Source organism: Grampus griseus (assembly GCF_964374135.1).
Source record: "Grampus griseus genome assembly, chromosome: 10".
Taxonomy (NCBI): domain Eukaryota; kingdom Metazoa; phylum Chordata; class Mammalia; order Artiodactyla; family Delphinidae; genus Grampus; species Grampus griseus.
Window position 1 is genome coordinate 102501225 of NC_139004.1, and position 21003 is coordinate 102522227.

The following is a 21003-nucleotide window of genomic DNA, read 5'->3' on the forward strand; positions in this document are numbered from 1 at the left end:
TCTAGGGACAGCAATATTCAGAGAGGAAAACTCCAACAGTGATGCCAGCCAACAGGGAACTGGTGAAAAACGACTCCTGTACAGCCCGCAGGCCAGGTGCCCCGACTGCTGAGAAGCACGCCTTCTGTAAACCCGCTCCCAGGAGCTGCAGAACCACCCTGCCCTCTGCAGCTGCCACGGGCCCTTTGCCTCCGACCGCACCCCTCACCTGCCCACTACAGACAACTGACAATGCTGGGACCTGCCTCAATGCACTGGCCCCAACAGAGCTGCTGAGTCACAAAGTCTTCAACTGGCCCTTGCCAACAAGAAGCCACTGTTATTTCGGGGCAACAACTGAATAAATAAAGAAAGAAAAAATGTAGGAAAACTTTATCCAAGGAACACAATTCCTAGAGCCCGCAATCTCTTACAGCTCAGATATGATTAAAAAAACCAAACAGGACTTCCCTGGGGGCGCAGTGGTTGGGAATCCACCTGCCAATGCAGCAGACACGGGTTCGAGCCTAGTCCGGGAAGATCCCACACACCGCGGTGCAGCTAAGTCCGTGTGCCACAACTACTGAGCCTGCACTCTAGAGCCCGCACTCCGCAACAGAAGCTACTGCAGTGAGGAGCTCACGCACCAGGGCAAAGAGTGGCCCCCACTTGCTGCAATTAGACAGGGCCCGAGCGCAGCAGCAGAGACCCAACACAACCATACATACATACATAAATAATCATACATTTAATTTGTTTAAAAAAACTGGATCCAATGATGGGTTTCAAATTCCCGTTTATCCCCTCCTCAAACAGAAGGACCAGTCTGACCAGGGCCATCTAGTGGCCTGGCCACCTGACAGCTGCAGAAGGAAAGAACAATGCAGCTGGTCAGACCAGGCAGACCTCGGCTGAGGTCTTTGCTGCCCCGCACGGTTGAGGTTATTCACAAGTGAGCGGAATTTCTGGAAGCCTTAGCAGACCGTGCCATTACCTTCCTGGATAAACACAGGGGTTTCTGGCTACCTGGAAAAGAGTCAGCGAGGAAAGAAGGTTAAGGCCAAGGCAGGCAGGCCGGGGCTGGCTCAGCGGCCCGTCACCAGAGGCAGCCAGACCACCGCTGGACACCCACCTGCTTCAGCGCGTTCCGGGCAATCGTCTGGAAGGCCTGCTCCACGTTGATGGCCTCCTTGGCACTGGTCTCGAAGTAGGGAATGTTGTTTTTGCTGTAGCACCAGGCCTGTGCCCGCTTTGTGGCCACCTGGACGAAGAGGCAGGGCATGTGTGTGCAGGGAACAGCGGGAATCCTACCAGGGAAGGACTGTCCCCCCCGCCGCCCCGGTCACCCCTACACACAGTAGAGCCAGGAGCCAAAGCACCCCGCCTACCACCCACGCCTTCGGACCCTCAGCCGCACTAAGATTAGAAGCAGCTTCTGAAGGGAGTAAGACGCCAGCCCAGGAAGAAGTAACCGTCCCTCCTGGGACCTCAGAGGCAGCCCTCAGCACAGGACAGGCCTGGCAGCTTGGTCTTCAGCTCTGCAGCCCCTTCTGTGACTGCTCACGGCACCTCACCTGACCACACCCCTAGGCACCAGAGCCCCGAGGCCCTCACCCTGCCTCGCATGTCCTGACCTCTCCCCACCCTAGCCCATTTTCAGGCATGAGAAGGACCAGGCCACTCAGGAAAGGGAGAAAAAGAGATGAGTGGTCAGAAATACACCTAGCTACACTTAAGAGCCTACGTTCCCCAGACAAGTGCTATTTGAAAGGAACCTAGAGCAATTTTGCTCAAAGCCCAAAGCATCTCCTGTACACACGAGGATCAAGGGAGGCCCCTGAGGCGCTGAGAGAGCACTCGAGAAGGTCACACTCGAATCCCCTCCTTCCCAGCACAGAAAGGGAACGGGAACGAGGCTCAGAGGCAAAGGTAATAATGACCCAAAGTCACAGCTGCAGGGGCAGCATGGGGATGTGAACTGGCCTCCTGGGCCCTGGTCCCCAAAGGCAGCTGGCCAGGAGGTAGTGCACCCCCAGAGTCGGTCTGGCCTCAGCACAGAACCCTCCAAATTCACGCAGTACCCCAGAAGCAGGGGGCTCTCACAGGAGAGGAAAATGCTAGAAAGCTCCTCCTGGGCACCACAGCCCCAGACACACCGTCATCTGGCATCTGAGTGTCCTCGTCAGATGAACACAGCATCAGACTCAGGAAGCATCCCCGATCTAAGAGTGCATGAGCCAGACGAAGTGCAAGTCTGCCTTTGCGTCCCAAAGACCAAATATCACCCGGCCTCAAGGGAAATCCCGTCACCGGGACCGAGAGAGCTGCCGGTGCAGGCAGCCCCACTCGGCGGGCTTCCTGCCTTGTTGCCGTAATTCCCAAGGGAATACCAACCTCTGCAGAGTTTCGCTGCCCGTCTGTCCACGGGGAGGCCAGGATGGTAGGTCTTTACAGGTTAGGGAGCAAGGCCCCATTCCAAGGGCTGGGCAGGTGGCTAGTTAGTTGTCTCCCACATCCACCCCCGCATGGGGCACACACAGCCAGAGACATGGGGTGTAGATCCCTGCGGCATATAGTTTCTTACCAGTCAAATCTAAAAACAGCACCTGTCATCCAAAACTTAGCTGCCCCTTTACAAGAAGGCCCTTCCTGTGACTCAGTAGCCCTTACCCAAGCGAGGGCAGGTTCTCAGGTTCTCAAGCCCCATAGTGATGACCCCCGGCATCGTTGGCACTTACTTGTCTGTTTTCGAGGTCAATCTTGTTTCCCAGAACAACGAAGGGGAAGTTCTCAGGATCCCGGGGACTGGCCTGGATGAGGAATTCGTCTCTCCAGCTGTCGAGGGTTTTGAACGTGTTGGGGGCAGTCACGTCAAACACCAGGACGCAGCAGTCTGCGCCTCTGTAGAAGGCCACACCCAGAGACTGGAACCTCTCCTGTCCGGCCGTGTCCCAGATCTGCGAGAGACAAAACGGTCGTTCCTTGGGGCGGAGTGCCAGGAGTGGGGTGTGTGGAGGACGCCAGGGGCCCCCCCAGAGACAATCACTTCAGGACTCATCAGGAACAGAATTCAGCACCCGAGTGTCCAGAGCACACCGACAGACAGCAGTGTAAGTGGACGTGTCCCATGCGTCTGGAGGACGCTAGAGAAACGTTAATCTTGATCGAGGTGGTGGCCACGTGGGTAGATATTTATGGAAAACCTGAATGTAAACATAAGATCTCTGTGCCCTGGGGACTTCCTGGGGGTGATGGAAAGCTAGGGAGGTGATTATTCATCGGACCGTACATTTATTTTTACTTTTGGCCGTGCCGCGCGGCTTGCGGGATCTCAGTTCCTCAACCAGGGACTGAACCCGGGCCACGGCAGTGTGAAAGCACTGAGTCCTAACCACGGCACCACCAGGGAACTCCCAAACTGTACATTTAAATGTATGCATTTTACTGTATATATAAAGTCGACCTAAAAAAACCCCAGTATGTTTTAGTTATATTATACCTTAATTAAGAGACAAAGGAAACAAAAGTACCAGAAAAGGGGGAGGGGTGGGAAGGAGACAGGGGGAGAGGAATAAAGGGACAAGCAATGTGAGAATACACCAAGGAAGACAGATCGAAGTCGCTTCTCATCAATGGACCACCAGGCGCTCAGCTCAAAGAACTTCCCACCAAGAGCAAGGATGCAGTTCCTCAACGCCCCAGATCCCAACAGGGCCCCCGGTTTGCCTGGAGAGGACTAGTGTTCCCCAGAATGGCCGCACACCCGCGGCGAGCCACGGTGCCGGGGTCCAAAGCGGTTCGCAGTTACTTCCAGCTGACAGGAGTCTTCACCTCTTGGCTCCACTGTCTGCAGGAAACCACTTAGCTTCAGAGCAACATGAGAATCTGGAAAATCCTCATAACCCCCCAAAATTTCAACCTTATGTCCAAACCCCCAGCCAGTGAACCGAAGGCCTGCGACTTAGACCAACACGGAGTGTGGACTGAGCCACGACAGTTTCATCTCCAGAAGCGGCTTCTGCAGAAGCAGGGCTGAGCTCCTCCCCGAAGCTCCTCCCAGGCAGCCCACAGCACTCGGGGACACGCCAACTCCAGCGCGGCCACAGACAGCTTCCAGTTCAGGTAGGAAGAGCCTCACTGCACAGGAAGCGCACAGGATGCCTGCGCAGTGAGTGAATACACAGAGGGATGACGCGGCAGAACGGCAGTATCGTGGGATTTGCATTTCTTTAATACTACCCAACTCATGATGTTCTAAACCCCACAGAACCGCCGAGAGTGTTCTCCAAGAGGAGCCCTGAAACGTAACATGCAAATGCTGAAGGCTGGTTTTCCCTTGGGGACGGGCTCAAACAACATCATGGCAGACAGGAGCAGGGCCAGGACTTAAATATTGTCTGGAAATATCTAAAGCTGGAAACGGCAGCATTAGAACCCCTTAAAGAAGTTCCCATAAAGCAGTGCAACTACACAGGCTAAACTCTGGCTCACAGACAGGCCAAGGACAGTGCACGCGGAAGGGGGCTGTTGTGGTCGCCCATCAGTGCGGGGCAAAGAGTGCCCACCCCAGCCCAGAGGCTACCCTCCAAGGAAGGCAGCTCTGCAGGGCCCACGCAGCCCTCTCTTCCGACGTATGGGGCCCTCCACAACCAGCACACAGACTCCGGGTCACAGCTCTGGCCACAAGGGGCCCGACCACGGCAGCCTACCCCTGCCCACCCCCCACCCCCCGGGAACCTCGAGCCCACGCGTGCTCCAAGCACTCTGGGAAGAACCTTCCTGAAAAGGACACGTCCTAGTGGCCACGGGGGTTCAGCGTGCCTGCAGGCGTGGAGTCAGGAGGCTGTGGTAATGTCCACGCGGGGCCTAGCAGTGCTCACACTACGTGGAAGGAAGCAGCCACTGGGAACCAGAAGAAGTGATGGTAAGGCTGAAGGGCAATGAAAGAAACAGCCGAAGACTGTGGCTGCTCTCAGTGGGCAGGGAAGGGCACCACCCCGCCCCACGTGAGCAGCAGAGCACACGTGCGGACAAACGGTCTCTGTGGACAGCGCGGCAGCAGCCGGACCCTGTGAGGGTCACCTCTGTGCTCTCCTGCTGTCCGACGTCCTACCCTGAATGCGTGTCCCTGAGTGGAGAAAAGAGCCTTTTCCCATAAAAGAAGACCAAGGTGGAGGGAGAATCGAGAACTCTGTCACAGCAGGTAAAAACTGACAACTACTTCTATAAAGAGAAACACAGGAAAAAAAAAATTATAAACAAATATAGGCTTGGACAACAACAACAAAATTCCCATTAGAGAAATAACATTGTCACTATGTAACTATCTGGATAAGTAAAGCAAAAGCCAAAAAATGCCCCGAAACTCTTGGTGTCCTCCCACCCAGAGGTCTTCACGAGCACACATCTTCCTCTAGGTGCCCGCGTTGCAGGGTCACTCACGCAGCTGGAATCTCAGTGCACAGGCCACTCCTCTCCGCCCCACAAAACACACAGCACCCTCCCCGGCGAGAGCGCACATCCTTACTCTGCCCAACACTCAGCAAACCACTTCACTCATTTTAAAAAAATATTGCTTTAAAAAAATATATTGCTGCCAATTTCCCATAATTATAAGTAACTCAGTAATTAATGAGCTTTAACACAGAGAGTCTTTCCTGTGTTTCAGATTGCTTCTTTAGGACAGGATCCCAAGAGCAGAATTACACAGGAACTTTATGACTCTTGGTGGAACCAAATGGGTATTTGGAACTCAGATACTGAGAAGGCAAAGTAAGGAATTAAAAAGAAAAGTTGAAAAACTGGGGGTTATTCTCAGCAAGTTTCCAAAATTAATTTAACTTAACACTTACAAAAGTACAGTCTTGTGGCTATGATCTTTCAAAATTTGTAATATTTAACTGAAATACTTTATTTTCTACCTTCAAAATACACCCAATATATCTATCTACCCAGAACTCCAAGGTGACAACTATTAACACTGCTGTTTCTACATCAGTTCTTCAGGAAGAGAGTCAGCCCTTCCTCACAGCCTTCCTTCCATTCCCTTCCCCCCTTAGAAGTAAGCGGCCCGAGACCTGTGTCACACAGTGTCCGTAACATAATTCCACATATCATGTACAAGATCCTCTGCATCTTTTGTTTTTTCCTCCAGATGTTAACAGCTGTACAGTATCCCGGTGCCTTAAAACACCACCACTGACTCCCTGGTCCTCTACATTATCCGTAGCTTTTCGTGACTGCACAGAGGCTGCAGTGAGCATTCTTCCTCACTTGTCGTCGGGCCCACAGTTTCCTAGGCTCTGAACCCAGATGCAGACCGGCTGCTTGTCAGGGATGTGTGTGTGTGACGTTGGAGAGCCAACAAAAGTCTCCATTTGAAAGGCTGCACGGATATGTTCCCACCATCGGTTTGAGAATATTCTATCTACTTGTAGCCAAAACTCGATTTTGTCAGCCTTTTAAATTTGCAATTCCCTGACGTCAGGCCACAGGACGTGGTTTCTCCTGAGAGTTGCCTGTTACCCACTAGGTCATTCTGCCGAATGGATACTATTAGGCATTATTAACAGTTTCTCCCAGTCTGTAGTTTGTTACTTAGAATCTTGTTATTCAGATGTTTACTGTGGTCTACTATCAATCTTTAACCTTTTATGATTTGTGCTTTCTCTATTTTAAATGCCTGAAGTTAAGAAAACCCAAAAGAACCTGTATTTTCATTTTACAGGTTTTCATTTCGTGCTTTTTCCATTCAGGTCTTGAACACTCTGGCTACGCCTCAGCAAATGGAAAGCCGCTGGCCCAGAGGCCTGTTTACAGTACGACTTGTCCTCTGACTTGTCCTTTCCCCATTCTGCAAAGCCTCCTCTGCCTACCCAGTGTCAGCTAGGTGTGCCTGTTTCTGTGCCCTCCGTCCCCTTGATCTGTGGATCTCTGTGACAATGTCATACTGTTTACATTACTATGGCTTCATAAGTTACCTTTAGGTTTTTCACGCACACTTGACTCCATCTAATGTTTAATACCGATTGATTTCTAGCTTCTTCCTGAACAACGTAAGAAATTTTAAAAATGCACACGGTCACTCATCTTTCCCCACACATTAAATTACACAGTTCCAATCCCGGTTTCCTTGTACTGGTTTGAAGCTACACACTCTTACTATTAGGGTCATAATTCTAAAAACAGATGCATGCATACAATTAAGTTTATCTTATCTCAGACCTTTCCACTTCCGCCTGAAGTGCGTCTCTTAGGATTTCTGCCCGAGCCTAAGGAGGCGCTCGCTTTCCTTCCTGGAGGCGGGCATTTCCAGGGCTCAGAACGCCCTGCTGACAGCCCCGGCTCACATGCCACAGCCTGCCAGTCCCACTGGCAGCCTCACTGCTCCTCCAGGTCATTCCGTTTCCTCTGGCTGCCTTCAAGTTCGTCTTAAAGGAATTTTTTCCATATGGTTCCTCTAGACTTCTGTGTTCCTCCTGAATCTGTGGATCTGGTGCCACATCAGTTCTGAGAAATCCTCAGCAAATAACTTTCACCTATTCGCTCGGCTGAGACTAATTAAAATTAAGTGCGAGCGACCTACTCACTGAATCCTGTTTTTACCTCTTTTGCCCATTTCCCACCATTTTTCTTCCTTTCAGCCCTCTTGTGGTGTATCCTGTCTGTTGCTAAAAACACTCTCTATATTTCCAAACTGTGGTTATTGCATTTCATTTTTAGAAGTTCTACTCACCTACACCACCTGCTTAGTTTCTTCTCCACAGATACACAAGATTGCCTGGTTTCTTTAAATACAAAGACCACTCTGAATGGCCAGGGGGGTTTCCACTGGTTCTTGCCTTGCTGTCTTAATCTGAATTATCTATTTTTGCAAGTGCTGAAGGCCCGTGAAAAACAGGGGAGGATTCCTCAAGATCCAACATGATGACGCCTTTGTCCGGAGACGACGGTTTTCATTTAATTCTAGTCTTTTAAACTGGCTGCAGGAGCACAAGGGCCAGCCTTTTGTTTCAACCTGAGGACCATGTTCTTTCCTCCCACCCTTTCCAGACTCTGCTTTGGTGCCCTGGGTTCTCCAGATGGGGTCGACTCCGGGAAACTCCAAGATCTGAGCTCGTGGTACCTGTGGGGCTCTATCAGAATGGCCCCTGAGCCAGGAGGGACAGAGTCTCGCTTCTCATCAGCCCACCCGGCTGTCAGAACCACAGCGTGGCTCTCCATCTGCTTCTCCTGCTACGCGACACGGGAAATCTTCAGGTGGCGTTTGACCCGGCACCCTGAAGACATCCCATTTCCCTTCTGCTTTCTGTTGCAGCCGAGAACTTATCTAACTGCTGTTCCTTTATCTGTAAGCTGTCTTCTCTCTCCAGTTGCTTTTAGGATTCTGATTTTTGGCACTCCAGTTCCGAGTTTACTCTTGAGGTAATTTGCTCAGCTTAATCTTGAAGTTTACTGTTTTCTTCAGCTATGTTTAATCTGAGGTTTAACTGCTCAGTTGATTTCAGTGACTGTTTTTTCACTTCTTGAAGTTCTAAGCTTCCCATATCCTCGTTTTTTATAGTGCCCCTTTTCATTTATGGTTTCCATTCCAAGAAATCTCTAGTCACTGTGAGCATTTTCTGCAGGCCATTATTCCCCCTTGAGCTCATCCTCTGTCCCTATAGGGTGGTCTTATCTTTGTATTTGCCAGGAGTGACAGAGGGTTAATGTCAGATCCTCCACACTAAACTCTCTGTGCCTGGCAGAGCAGAAACTGAGAATCCACACACGGGCACAGTGGGACTGGGAGTCTGCAACCAGGAAGCAAGTAGCAAAGCCCCAGCCTGCGCCGCACATGCCAGCTTTGCCACTTGCGTGGGCTGAGGTTTTGGGTCCTGTTTTCCCATCTTTCCAAGGTCCTGATGAGTGTGTGTCTATGTGTGCAGGGGGGTTCTGGGCCCGCATCTTGTGCAGTTCACGCCTCTTGTCCTTGATGACAGACAGAACTCAAGTCCCCGTTATAAATTCACAGATCACCATGGCAGGAGCCCCTGAGCTTATGATGAGCTTTCAGTTCTCTCTTCTTTCCTGTTATCTGGTAATTTCCTTTTCTCTCAAGCTTGGCCTATTCAAACTTTAGTTTTATACACACACACACTTACTATTAAAGTATAACTGATGTACAGTATTATATTAGTTTCAGGTGTACGGACACTGTGATTTTTTTTTTTATTTTTGTAAGTTACAAAAGGACCACCACGATGTCTAGCCACCATCTGTCATCACACAGAGTTATTACGATCCTGCCGACGATACATTACCTCCCCAGGACTTATTTATTGTATGACTGGATGTTTGTACCTCTTAATCCCCTTGACCGATTTCGCCCACCTCCAGCGGTACACTGAGCACCTCTGTGTGTATGCTTGCGGTATGGGGGAGCCACATTAGCCCCATCCTGGAGGTCTGAGTTCCCCTGGGAGCATGTGACAGCTTGAGGTCAACACATGTAAAAACTATCTGCAACCTGTACCATCCAAACATTTCAGCGAGCCCGGTGCTCCCTAGGACCCCCATGTCTCAGTCTCCCCAGGACATCATTTAGCAGAGAAAGTAAGGAACAACTGGTGTGGAGGTGGGAGCTTCCAAAGACAACATCTGGGCTGAAAGTTGGCGACTTCAGGATGGGTGCAGCTGTGACCAAAGGGCCTAGCAAACAGAGACACGTTCAACCACAGCTTTGTAAGAGCAGCACATGATTCGGAAGGACTGGCAGGAGATGAAAAAGTGAAGAATAGTTTGTAGCCAGAATGTGAAGGCTTTTAAAGAGCCATGTGAAGGAATCTGTTTTTATCCTAACTGTTGAAAGGGAAGCCCTTGAAATCAGATTAAGCTGATACGTGAAAAACCAGATTGGCTTAATAGAAACACAACTTTAAGGGCTACAGATAGGACAGATTATAAGAAGCCAGAAAAACAGGAAAACTAATTTAACAGCTGCTGTAAGAACCTAGGAGAGACACGACGATTTTTTTGGCCTGAAGAACTAGGCGAGGGTATTAGGAAAGAGACAAGTTACACATTTTGGAGACATAAGACAAGAACCTGTAGGTTACCAAATTTACAGCAAAAAGACAATGAAAACCAGGAAGTCCAGTTAAATTTGAACTCTGGAAAAAAATGAAAAATTTTTAGTACGTCTCACACAGTACTTGGGACATACTTGATGTCTTGCATTTTATATGGCAATCCTATCTATAAGCCAATTATCCATGAATATAATAGTGAGATCTAAAGAACAGGGAGGGGAAGATGCCTGGGCATGAAAGACGGGTGAAGACGGAATGACCAAGGCTTGGCTGGCCAAGGTGAGGCGTGCGCTTACCTGCATCGTAACTAGTCTGTCATCCACCATCACCTCCTTTGTCAGGAAGTCTGCTCCTATTGTGGCTTTGTACTGATTACTGAATTTCTTGTTCACATACTGGTTCATGAGTGATGTCTTACCGACTCTGAAATTGGAGAAAAACCACAAGTGTAAGTCAACTAGGAAGGCACTGAAAACTGACTCTGACACCTGCAGCTCGGAAGGAACCTGCCCACCCCCATCAGAGGAGGAAAACTTCCCAGTTCACTCGCCTGACGACATGCTTTCTCCTGGGACAAAAACACAGGGTACAGATGCAGGCCAGATCTGGAAAAGCTGCTTCTAGGTTCTGGTGTAGTTGGTAGAGCCTAGTGTTATTTCTCTCCTTCTAAAAGAAGCCCCAGCAATAAGATCGCTCCACTAGTCCAAAAATATCTCTGCCGCCTTGGGTGTGTCTCCATTTAGTGGTTGCTGTTCAGTCCAAGCAAATAGCCAGAGGAAGCCACTGGCTCCGAGCAGACATTTACGCCAGTTAACCAATCTGCCGCTTCCAAGTTTAAAATCTGAAGCGGAAAAAAGCACCAGTATTCCACCAAACCAGAATCCACCTCAAAGTATGCTCCTCCAGAGGTATTTTCCAGTAAGAAAACTCAGCAAGAGACAATGTGTGATTTTTTTTTGGTGATGAGGTAGTTAGGACAGGCCAAAGACAACGCAAGCCTTCCTCACAGCCAGTAATACCTTCCTTTTCACAAAGGAACACATGCATTTCACATGCAGAGGGGACCTGGAAATACAAACAGCCCAAGGCAGTGTTCACCTGGTCACGTGCACCAGAATTTCCAGGGGGAAAAGACAGGAAATGTGTAATCAGGCAAGTTTGGGTAACACAGGCTAAAAGCAGTACTTTCAATCCTGACAGCATACCAGAGGCACCAGGAGAATGTATGTGAGCGGAAGCGGGGACAGGGAGAGAGGAGGGGGGACAGGTGAGTGCGCGTGTATTTAAGCACTGCCAACCAGGTCCTACCCACTGGTCTGGGCAAATGCTAATTGTTAAAAGGCTCCTCGGGTGATTAAAAAAGCCAGCCACGGTAGAAAAATCACTGCCTTTTGAAAAGAACTTTGGAAGAAGGACGTGCACCTGCAATTTATTATCATATTGTTTTTAAAAATATGTAGCCTCTGGTCTAAGTTTTCATGGGTCACTTCAGATGCCAAGTCTGAAAAGCTCCCCCCGTAACCCCCTGAATCTTCACAGTGATGAAAGAACTAGCTAGTTACGCAGTAGCGGCAGATCTAAGACCCGAACACAGTTCTCCAGTCCCAGGCTCTACTGACTCAGGCACAGCAGGAGGAGGATGCAGGCATACCCCACTTGAATGCGCTCTGTGCAAACTACGCTTCTCACAGACTGAAGGTCTGTGGCAGCCCTGTGTCAAGCTAGTCTATCAGTGCCATTTTTCCAATGGCATTTGCTCACTTCATGTCTGTGTCACATTTTGTTAGTTCTCGCAATAGTTCAAACTTCTTCATTAGTATATTTGTTATGACGATCAGTGATTCTGATGTTACTACTGCAAAAATATTACGACTCCCTGAAGGCTAAGATGATGGTTGGCATTTTCGAGCCATAAAAGCATTTAAATTGAGGTCTGTACACTGTTTTTAGACATAAGGCTATTGTACACTTAATTGTACAGTATAGTTCAAACATTAACTTTTAGATGCCCTGAGAAACCAAAAAGTTCACGTGACTCCCTTCACTTCGATATGCACTTCGTCGCGGCAGTCCAGAACCAAGCCCGCAGTGTCTCGGGGGTCTGCGTGTGCTGCACAGTGCACCCCAAACCTCCATCTCGTGGACACGGCGCCAACGGCAACAAGCCTACATAAACATCGCTCCCTAGTCTAACCAGCTTGGGAAAGGGATTCCATGAATATTTTTAAAATATATTTTCTTTCTTTGTTTTTGGCTGTGTTGGGTCTTCTTTGCTGCACGCAGGCTTTCTCTAGTTGCGGTGAGCAGAGGCTACTCTTCGTTGCAGTGTGCGGGCTTCTCACTGCAGTGGCTTCTCTTGCTGTGGAGCATGGGCTCTAGGCACATGGGCTTCAGTAGTTGTGGCTCGCGGGCTCTAGAACGCAGGCTCAGTAGTTGTGACACACGGGCTTAGTTGCTCCAAGGCATGTGGGATCCTCCCAGACCAGGGATCGAACCCGTGGTCCCATACATTGGCAAGCGGATTCTTTTTTTTTAAATAAATTTATTTGTTTGCTTGTTTGTTTATGGCCACGTTGGGCCTTCACTGCTGCACGCAGGCTTTCTCTAGTTGTGGCAAGTGGGGGCTACTCTTCCTCATGGTGCACAGGCTTCTCATTGCAGTGGCTTCTCTTGTTGCGGAGCACAGGCTCTAGGCACGCAGGCTTCAGCAGTTGTGGCTCGTGGGCTTAGTTGCTCCGCGGCATGTGGGATCTTCCCGGAGCCACAGGGAGGGCTCGAACCCGTGTCCCCTACACTGGCAGGCGGGCTCTTAACCACTGCGCCACCAGGGAAGCCCCCATGAAACTATCATTAATTGAGTTCAAACAGCCACCCTTTTCCCTAAATCATGCCCCAAATTGGGGAACAAAGGACTACCTGACTAGGGGTCATTCCGATTTTTGCTGTGCTCCCAAGAGCACGGAAACGTAGGGCCCTAATGCCACGGCTATTAGAGACGGAAGCAGCAAATGTCAGCACAGAGGGCATGAGCTCCAAGCGGGTGAAATTTAAACCCAGGTCAGTGTGCTGGCTCAAATTTAGGAGGGACACTTACCCAGAATCTCCCAGGATGATAACCTTCAGTAGCACTTTCTTCCTCGAGGTCATCCTTCAAGCTGGAAGAGAGGAGAACGCACGTTAAGTAGGATGGGAACACCCAGGGGGACCACCTCCCTGGGCACAAAACTCCTCGGCAGCCCCAAGAGCACTGCGCCTGAGCCCTTCTGCAAGTGGCTCCCCGCCGTCCAGGGCCTTCGACGGAACACAGTATCAGTACTGGAACTCTGGACCCAAGAGCTCGGCCACATGGTGTGTCAGGGCCATCCCGCCCCTGGGAGGGGTCTGAAGGAATGATTCTCCCACTTGGATGCTGGATCAATGCTCCATTTACTCAACAGCTGGGTCCTGCTTCAGGCAGGTCTCTGCTCAAACATCACTCCTCGGAGGCGACCACTTGATCTGAAGGAAAGCGGAACACCCTCTCCCCGTTTGCCGTCTATCCTTTACTCTGCCTTATTTTTCCTTCAGAGTACTTACCACTACAGTTGACTCTTGAACATCTCAAGGGTTAGGGGCACTGACCCTCCACTCAGTTGGAAATCGCTTATAACTTAACAGTCGGCCCTCCGCATCCGCGGCGCCGCATCCGCGGTCCTGCAGCCACAGTATCAACCGAGCAGGGTCGCGTCATTCGTGCTGTTCGAGGATAAACTGTACTTGACATTTTAATGTATTATATTCATTTCTCTTCCCCCTTTCCTAATAATTTCTGTGAAAACAGTTTTATTCCCCACGGTTTTATTCTCCAGTGCCAAGTAGAGAATTATCAAATATCGGGTTAGTGCACAAATTAATATTTGACTTCGCAGCTCTTGAGACCACCTTTCCCCAGAAAGCCTTTCGGGTAGCCTTCCACAGCCTCGACCAGACAATACGATCTGTGCTCAACTCTCTGCCACCACGTGACCGCGTGGTCAATTTACTTATTGAGACCGACCTCCTGTCTTAATTGCCCCTCAGTCCTCAGGGCCTGACCCAGTAACTTTCAGAAGATGAACAACTTTCAAGAAAGCAGGAGTCCTAAATTCTGGCCCCCGATGTCCGTGACTTAACTGAAACTACCAGAGGAGCACCCCTCAGGCAGCTGATCCCCAGGAGAGCTGCAACCGCCTCTAGAATCAGGAATTTATGATTGCACGTGAGCCTCAGAAATGACACCCATGCCTTCTGAGAACCTCTAGCCTTGGCCATTGTCCTCGGGAGACGCTGAAACAGCCACGGCAGGAGACTACCACTAACAGTCACGGGGCAATATCCGACTCCTACCTTCACTGGAGCTGGGGGAAATTAAGTGTTTATACTTAAGCAAAGTAGGTAAGGATGTGGGTTAAATAAAGCCTGTTATTTTTCCATAGTTGGGGAAGACAAGACAGTCAAGACTGGGTCTGAAAAAAGCTACCTTTAGTTTCACCTTTATCCACCTGGCTTCCTGAAGGTGAGGATGACCGCACTGCCTACCTACGGTGGGGGTGACTTAAGCATGCAAATCCCGATCCCATGCTCCTCTGGCGTTGCCACTTTCCAGCTGTGTAACCTGGGGCAAGTCATTTAACCTGTTGGCATACATCCCATGGGTGATGTGAGGCCTGGATGAGAAAAATGCTCAGGACACTGACTAGGATATAGTAAGTGGTTAGTAAATGTTGGTGCTATGATTTTCATGTGTGCCAAATACCGAGATGAATAAACAGCAGAACAGAGTCCAGAAGGCAGCAAGAGAAGCAGTAAGTCGCAGGCCCAGGCGAGAGAAGCAGTAAGTCGCAGAGCCCAGGCGGTAACTCAGCTCCACGCCTCGGCTTCCAGATGCCTGGCTGTCAACTGTTCCCTTTCAGCTGGTGGCATCACAAGGAAACTGAAGGAAAGTATCAGAACGAGCTAGTGCCCACAGGGCAGGATTAGGTGGCGAGCCCTACGCGCCTGAAAGTGGTGTCTTCCACAGCTTCAGAAATGGTGTGGGGACGGGAGACAAAGCAGAGGCAGTTAGCAGGCACCACGACCTAGCCTGGGGCAAGCTGTCTCAGCCCAAAGCCTCGTGTCTGTGCAGTCTCTGGAGACACAGACATAGCTTCTGTCTATGAGGCGCCCACCAGTGCTAGCTGGGGGCGGCATAAGACAAGCCCGAGTTCTGCCTGTTTCCTGTAGTCATCCATCAGATCTAGGGTTGGTGTTGGTTTTTTCTCTCTGCAGTTAGAGGTACACACCCCCAATCACCCATGATCACCCACGAGACCCACAGCCCTACCTTCCTCCCTAGGGACTACCTTGACCAAAGTTTAACCTAAGAGTCTCACCCCAAGGTCTGGTACCATATTTTGGGCTAGAGATCAGATTATGACAGTTGGGACAAGTTTCAAATCCAAAGGGCAAATTAAGGAAAGGTATGAAAAGAAGGTGAGCTTTGCAAAGAAATTCTTAAAGAATGTTTAAGTCACTGATTTTGAGAATGGGAAAAGGGATTTCCACGACCTGGTTTAGTAAGGCTCACGGTGCATCCAGTATTATTTCATAATATTAGAAGGAAGTAAGAAACACACTTCACCCATCCTGTTCCCACACGACAGACCTCACGTTTGTGTCCTCTCAGGCTTCTGCTCACAGCGGTGGCAGGTGGGCCCGTGCGGCCACCTTGACCCTCCTGGGCAGCAGAGCACGACGCCTGAGCGTCTTTCCTCACCTGCACACCCAGTCACAGAACCCCGAGAACACAGCGGAGGGCACAGCCAGGAAGTCCCAAGTCCCCATCAGAGCTCACCCAGCCCCACACACAACCCGGTATTCTGTCTCTCCCATGTTACTATTTAGCCTTGTTTTCCAGTACTTGCTTCCATGAGTCTCAGGGTCTAATATTTCTTTGAGTGAATTAAGCATTTAAAAAGCCATTCCTACCTTTTGTTTAATATATCAAAAATCTGGGAAAAACAACGCCATAAGAAACAGCTCTGAACTTCCATTTGTGGGGTCATTTTCCTGGGCCGCAGCAACACCCCTGGGGAGGTCTCTTAGGCTCAAACTCACGTGACTATCACAGGCCACGCCGGCCCTGAGGAACACGGATCGCTGGCTGTCCTCGCGACAGCCCACACCGCAGACAGCTCAGGCATAGGGAGGCGGCCTGGACTCACCACCCTGACTCTGAGCCCTCATTCCTGGGGGGCTCCCCACGAGGGACACGTCCAGCGCGAGAGCCACTGTGCTCCAGTGGGCCTGGGGCCCATCAGGTACTCACAGCCACTCCCCATCTGTCAGATGCAATCACCAACCAGGAGACATTTTATCACAAACCGCGCTGCCTTTAGTGGGGTTCCCAGGGAAACAGCTAGAAAGTTAAACAAAGGGCAAATTCTCACTCACGGGAAAGGGTTTTGTCCACCTTAACCCACGGGTACTGTTTAGGAATGGGGTAACTGAGTCAAAAGTATAAACACTTCCATAACTTTTGCTAATTCACTTTCCTGAAGGATTTTCCAAATTTACACTGCAACCACTGTTGCAGTGATTAACAGCATATAGCATCTAAATGAGAAAAATGACAATTTTACTGAGACAAAGAAAATCTGAATAAATGAAGAGATACCTCCAATAGGAAGCCTTAATGTAAAGATACGAATTCTTCCCTATTTAAACAATTCCAAGGGGTTTTTTTTGGAATTTGATGAAGTAATTATAACTTTATTCATAAAAATAAATGCACAAGAGTCCCTCCCATTCCTCTCAAAAAAAGAGTAATGACAGGGATTTGCCTAACAGTCTTGGAAAGTATGTTACAAAAATACAGTATGAACACCATGGGCTGGAATAAACGGAAGAGGGTCCAGAAAGGAACAATTTCGGCAGGTCCAGCGTTACAAAATTTAGCAGCAAAAGGATGAACAATTTACCAAGTGGTGAGAGCCAGAATTAACATCCTTAAACCTCATCTTCCACAACAGATTCCCACAGGAGTAAAGATGTAAGTGTAAGAATGGCTACGTATGAAGCTGAAAGGAATACATACAAGATTGGCAGGTTTTTCCTGGGTGGTGGGATTCCAAATGATTTCGTTTTCTTTATATTCATGTGAAGAGCGCATTTCTTTTAAACTCAAAAAGCTATTTCCATTTTGGAGGACAATGTTCACCTGTTGATTTTTCAGGTAAATTTTCTGCTTGCAAGAATATTCCTGTTCGCCATGAGGTGCACCTAAAGGCAGACTTTCCTCTTCGCCCGGTGCCTGTGAACAGTCGGGCTTTTGCAAACAGGGCGCCAGCCCGGAGGAAACCCCCGGCTGGCTTCACCAGGACGCTGACGGCTTCAAACTGGCAGAAGCTAAGAGCTATGTTTTTGTACTTAATGTTCTCCAGGACCAAGAATGGGGCACTTGTTTCTAGAAAAGAGCTAAGAAAAAAATAAAACCAAACGAAACCTTGAACACAACTTTTGCCACAAGAAGCAGTGGCTTTAGAACCTTCACTGGCTGTCTCTGCTTTCTGTTATCCATTTCCACCACCATCTTCATGAATTTTTGAAGACTGAAATTACTTTTAAAAATCCTACCAAGTTAGAAATTTCTAAGTGGAAAACCATTCTTCAACGCACAGACCACTTCCCTTTTACACTTTTACAGGAGAAAGGGAAGCAGGCAGAGAGAACAGAAGGAGCTATATGAGGTCCCTAACCCCTGTTGCCTGGAAATGAACATTTTAGATAGCATCCATTAATCCAGGAAGCTCTCTAAAAGCCTTTCTAGAATAAGATATATTCCGAACACACTTCCTTCCTTCTGCTATCAAACCAAACTTGATCAGTGTGCTCTGGGGTGCATTCTTCCTTGGAAGAACAAGCATTTTTTTAGAACACTAACTATTCCATACGCTGAATCGATTCTTTCCCTCACGTACAGTGTTTCCCGTGTAATGAATCAAAAGCCAGAACTTCCCCCCATCAGCTGGAGCTGCCGCCTTCCTCACTGCTGAAGCACAGCAGCCAGCTGGCTATAAAGGCAGACAAAACAAGGAAGCCCCAAGCAGGTAAAAACATCAGGAAAATACCGTCCCCAGCTCTGGGCTAGGCAGGGTCAGTGAGGACAGAAAGGGACTGACGGAGAGGGGTCAGCGGAGGGCAACGAGGATAAAGGGCTGGAGAGGGGAAGAGAGGAAGCTGGGGGTCAGCAGGCCACCACAAAGTCTGAGTTCGTGGAGGTGGAACGACTTTGCCTGGTGATCAGAAACACGCTGACTATGCTCGAGTGGAGGTGAGGCTCTGTAGGGAGATGCAGGGCCAAGGAGGTGAGAGCAAAGTGTCTGCAAAGCCGTCAAGACAACAGTGTAAAACACAGGGGATGAAACTGAACGAGGTGTCATCACGTCCAAGGTCACACAGCAATCAAGTGGCAGAGCTGGAGTTAACAGGTGTGTAAGCCCAGACCCAACACCTGACTGCCCTGCCACTCAGCAATACCAGCTTTCCCCTGGTTCTCCAGGAAGTAGGCATTTAAAAAAGCTCCCTCTGGGGACTGAGGTGCACACACAAGGTTTGGAAAACCAGTGACGTGAGGTCAAAAACTGCTGTTCTGGTTTGCATGTGTGTCTGATACAAAACTAACGATGGCACGAAATATCTGAACAAGTGCTAAAGGTTCAACAAAGCTGGGACAGTTAAACCAATTGATTTTCTATAGTCCATTAACATTTTTACTTGGTGTGTGTTTCCAAGCTGCCTGCCTTTAACAGCTACAGCCTAACCAGACAGTTGACTTTTCTGCCCCCATTAAAGTACTGAACTGTACAACATTCAGAAAAGTACAAAAGAATGACGCAAAGACAAAGGCCAAACACAGTTCCATCTCTTAGAAGCAATCACTATTAGCATCAGGGTATATAAGTCTTTCCAGTTTTCCTTCGAACGGTTGAGATCATGCTGTTCATAACTTTGCATCCCATTTTGTTCTACATTAAATATCTTCCCACGTTATTAAGGCTGGTAATACATCAGCATATGGATAATCCCACTCTTTTGTTATTAATTGGTTGCTTTTAGTTATAACGAGATGAACCCATGTATACAATCTGACCAGACTCACAAATGAGTTATTAACTCAGCTAAATAGTATAAGTATTTGAAAGGCCCTTGAAATACGCTGACAAATTAGTTTCCAGAATAACTATTTCCACCCGTGCCAGCAATGAACTAGTATTTCAATTTCACCACCCCCAGCTATCATTGGCACAAATCACTGTTAATCAGATAGACAGCCACAAATGAGGGTCAGCGGGTTCTATTTGTACTCCTTACATTAGGAGAGTCAAACATTGCCACCATGTACTTCTCAGTTGTCTGATGGTCTCTGCCTATTTTACCTACTAGAATGTGATTTACTGCACACATGGTCTAAATATAACATCGCGAAGGAAGCAACACTGGGACACAGACTTCGCAAGCTGTAGGCTTCTGAGCAGAAAAGAAGTACCATTCTAAACTTTACCCAGCATCCCACTGCCTCCGAGAGTCTGGGCTCTGTTCCTGACCATTAGAGAAACCCAGCCGTCTTCTCGCTCTCCAAACTGATGGACTTCAAGGCTCGAGAGAGGGAGGTAAGCGATGTCTGCTGATAAAGTTTTGAAGAAGGTTACGTGGAGAGACAGGGAAGGCATCTGAACTCACATAATATTACCGTGTTTGGTCGTCAAGCTGAACAGTAGCGTCTGTTGTAGGCAGACTCTTTTTTTTAACTTTCCAAACTAAGGAAGCAGACTAGGACCTAAAGAGTGGAAGGGCACAGCTCATGGAACAGCAAGAAGCAAATTCCAGCTAGTGAACTGCACCCCAGGCCTCCGTGAGGTCGTCTACTTAATCCTCAGGACAAGCCCATAGGGTTGAATTCCCAGTTAACAGATGAGGACACAGAAGCTCATAAGTGATCACTGCATTTCTAAAAATATCCAGACATAAGATTGGAGCCCAGGACTGATTACAAAGGCCTTCATCTCAGCCACTACACTGGGTTGATCACCAAGATCGTAACGGCATTTCATGCTTCAAATAACCTACAGGGTGAGACCACGTGCACAGCCAAAGACGGGGTGAGATGGTAACTGAGGCTGAGTCACTGGTGGGAGGCAGGGAGGTTCATAACACCTGAGATTTCCTGTAGTAAAAACTGTAAATGCAATTCACACTTTTAATACACAAGGAATATCTGGAAGAGATATCAAGACTTTATACATTCGTTTTCATTAACAAAAGCATTTGACAAACTTTTCTGGCAGATGTATCCCAGATTAAGGCTTGGTAATCCTCTCTGGCCATCTGTGATCATCAGCCTCTGGCTGCGGGGCAAGCAGGAGTGTTACTTTTGCCACCGCAGACGTCTGAGGTTAGAAATGTCTAGCAAAAAATTATGTTAGGGTTTTGGTAAGAACAGGTAACTTTTTTTTTAAGATTTATTATTTATTTATTTTATTCATTTTTGGCTGCACTGGGTCTTAGTGGTGGCACACAGGATCTTCTGCTGTGGCACGTGGGCTCTTCGTTGTGGTGTGCGGCCTTCTCTCTAGTTGTGTCATGCGGGTTTTCTCTTCTCTCGTTGTGGTGCGCGGGTTTTCTTTCTCTCGTTGTGGGGCGATGGTTTTCTCTTCTCTCGTGGTGCGCGGGTTTTCTCTTCTCTTGTGGTGCACGGGCTCTGTAGTTTGCAGCACGCGGGCTCTAGTTAGGCACAGGAGCTCAGTAGTTGTGGTGCGCAGGCTTAGCTGCCCCAGGGCATGTGGGATCTTATTTCCCTGACCAGGGATCGAATCTGTGTCCCCTGCATTGTAAGGCGGATTCTTTACCACTGGGCCACCAGGGAAAGTCCCACAGGTAACTTCTTTTAATATCAGTT

At 48.8% G+C, this 21003-nt stretch overlaps 1 protein-coding gene across 3 annotated transcripts in view; it reads right to left on the reverse strand.

Moving 5' to 3' along the window:
- The window catches only part of RAB7A (RAB7A, member RAS oncogene family), a 94343-nt gene that overhangs the window by 2933 nt on the left and 70407 nt on the right, over positions 1-21003 (reverse strand). For all 3 annotated transcript variants that reach the window (XM_082663068.1, XM_082663067.1, XM_082663069.1), the window contains exons 2-5: positions 13144-13204; positions 10346-10472; positions 2718-2936; positions 1112-1240 (exon numbers count right to left, since the gene is read on the reverse strand). In XM_082663068.1, coding sequence (XP_082519194.1) covers positions 1112-1240; positions 2718-2936; positions 10346-10472; positions 13144-13196 — 528 coding nt within the window. In that variant the 5' untranslated portion in view covers positions 13197-13204. The remainder of the gene's footprint in view (positions 1-1111; positions 1241-2717; positions 2937-10345; positions 10473-13143; positions 13205-21003) is intronic.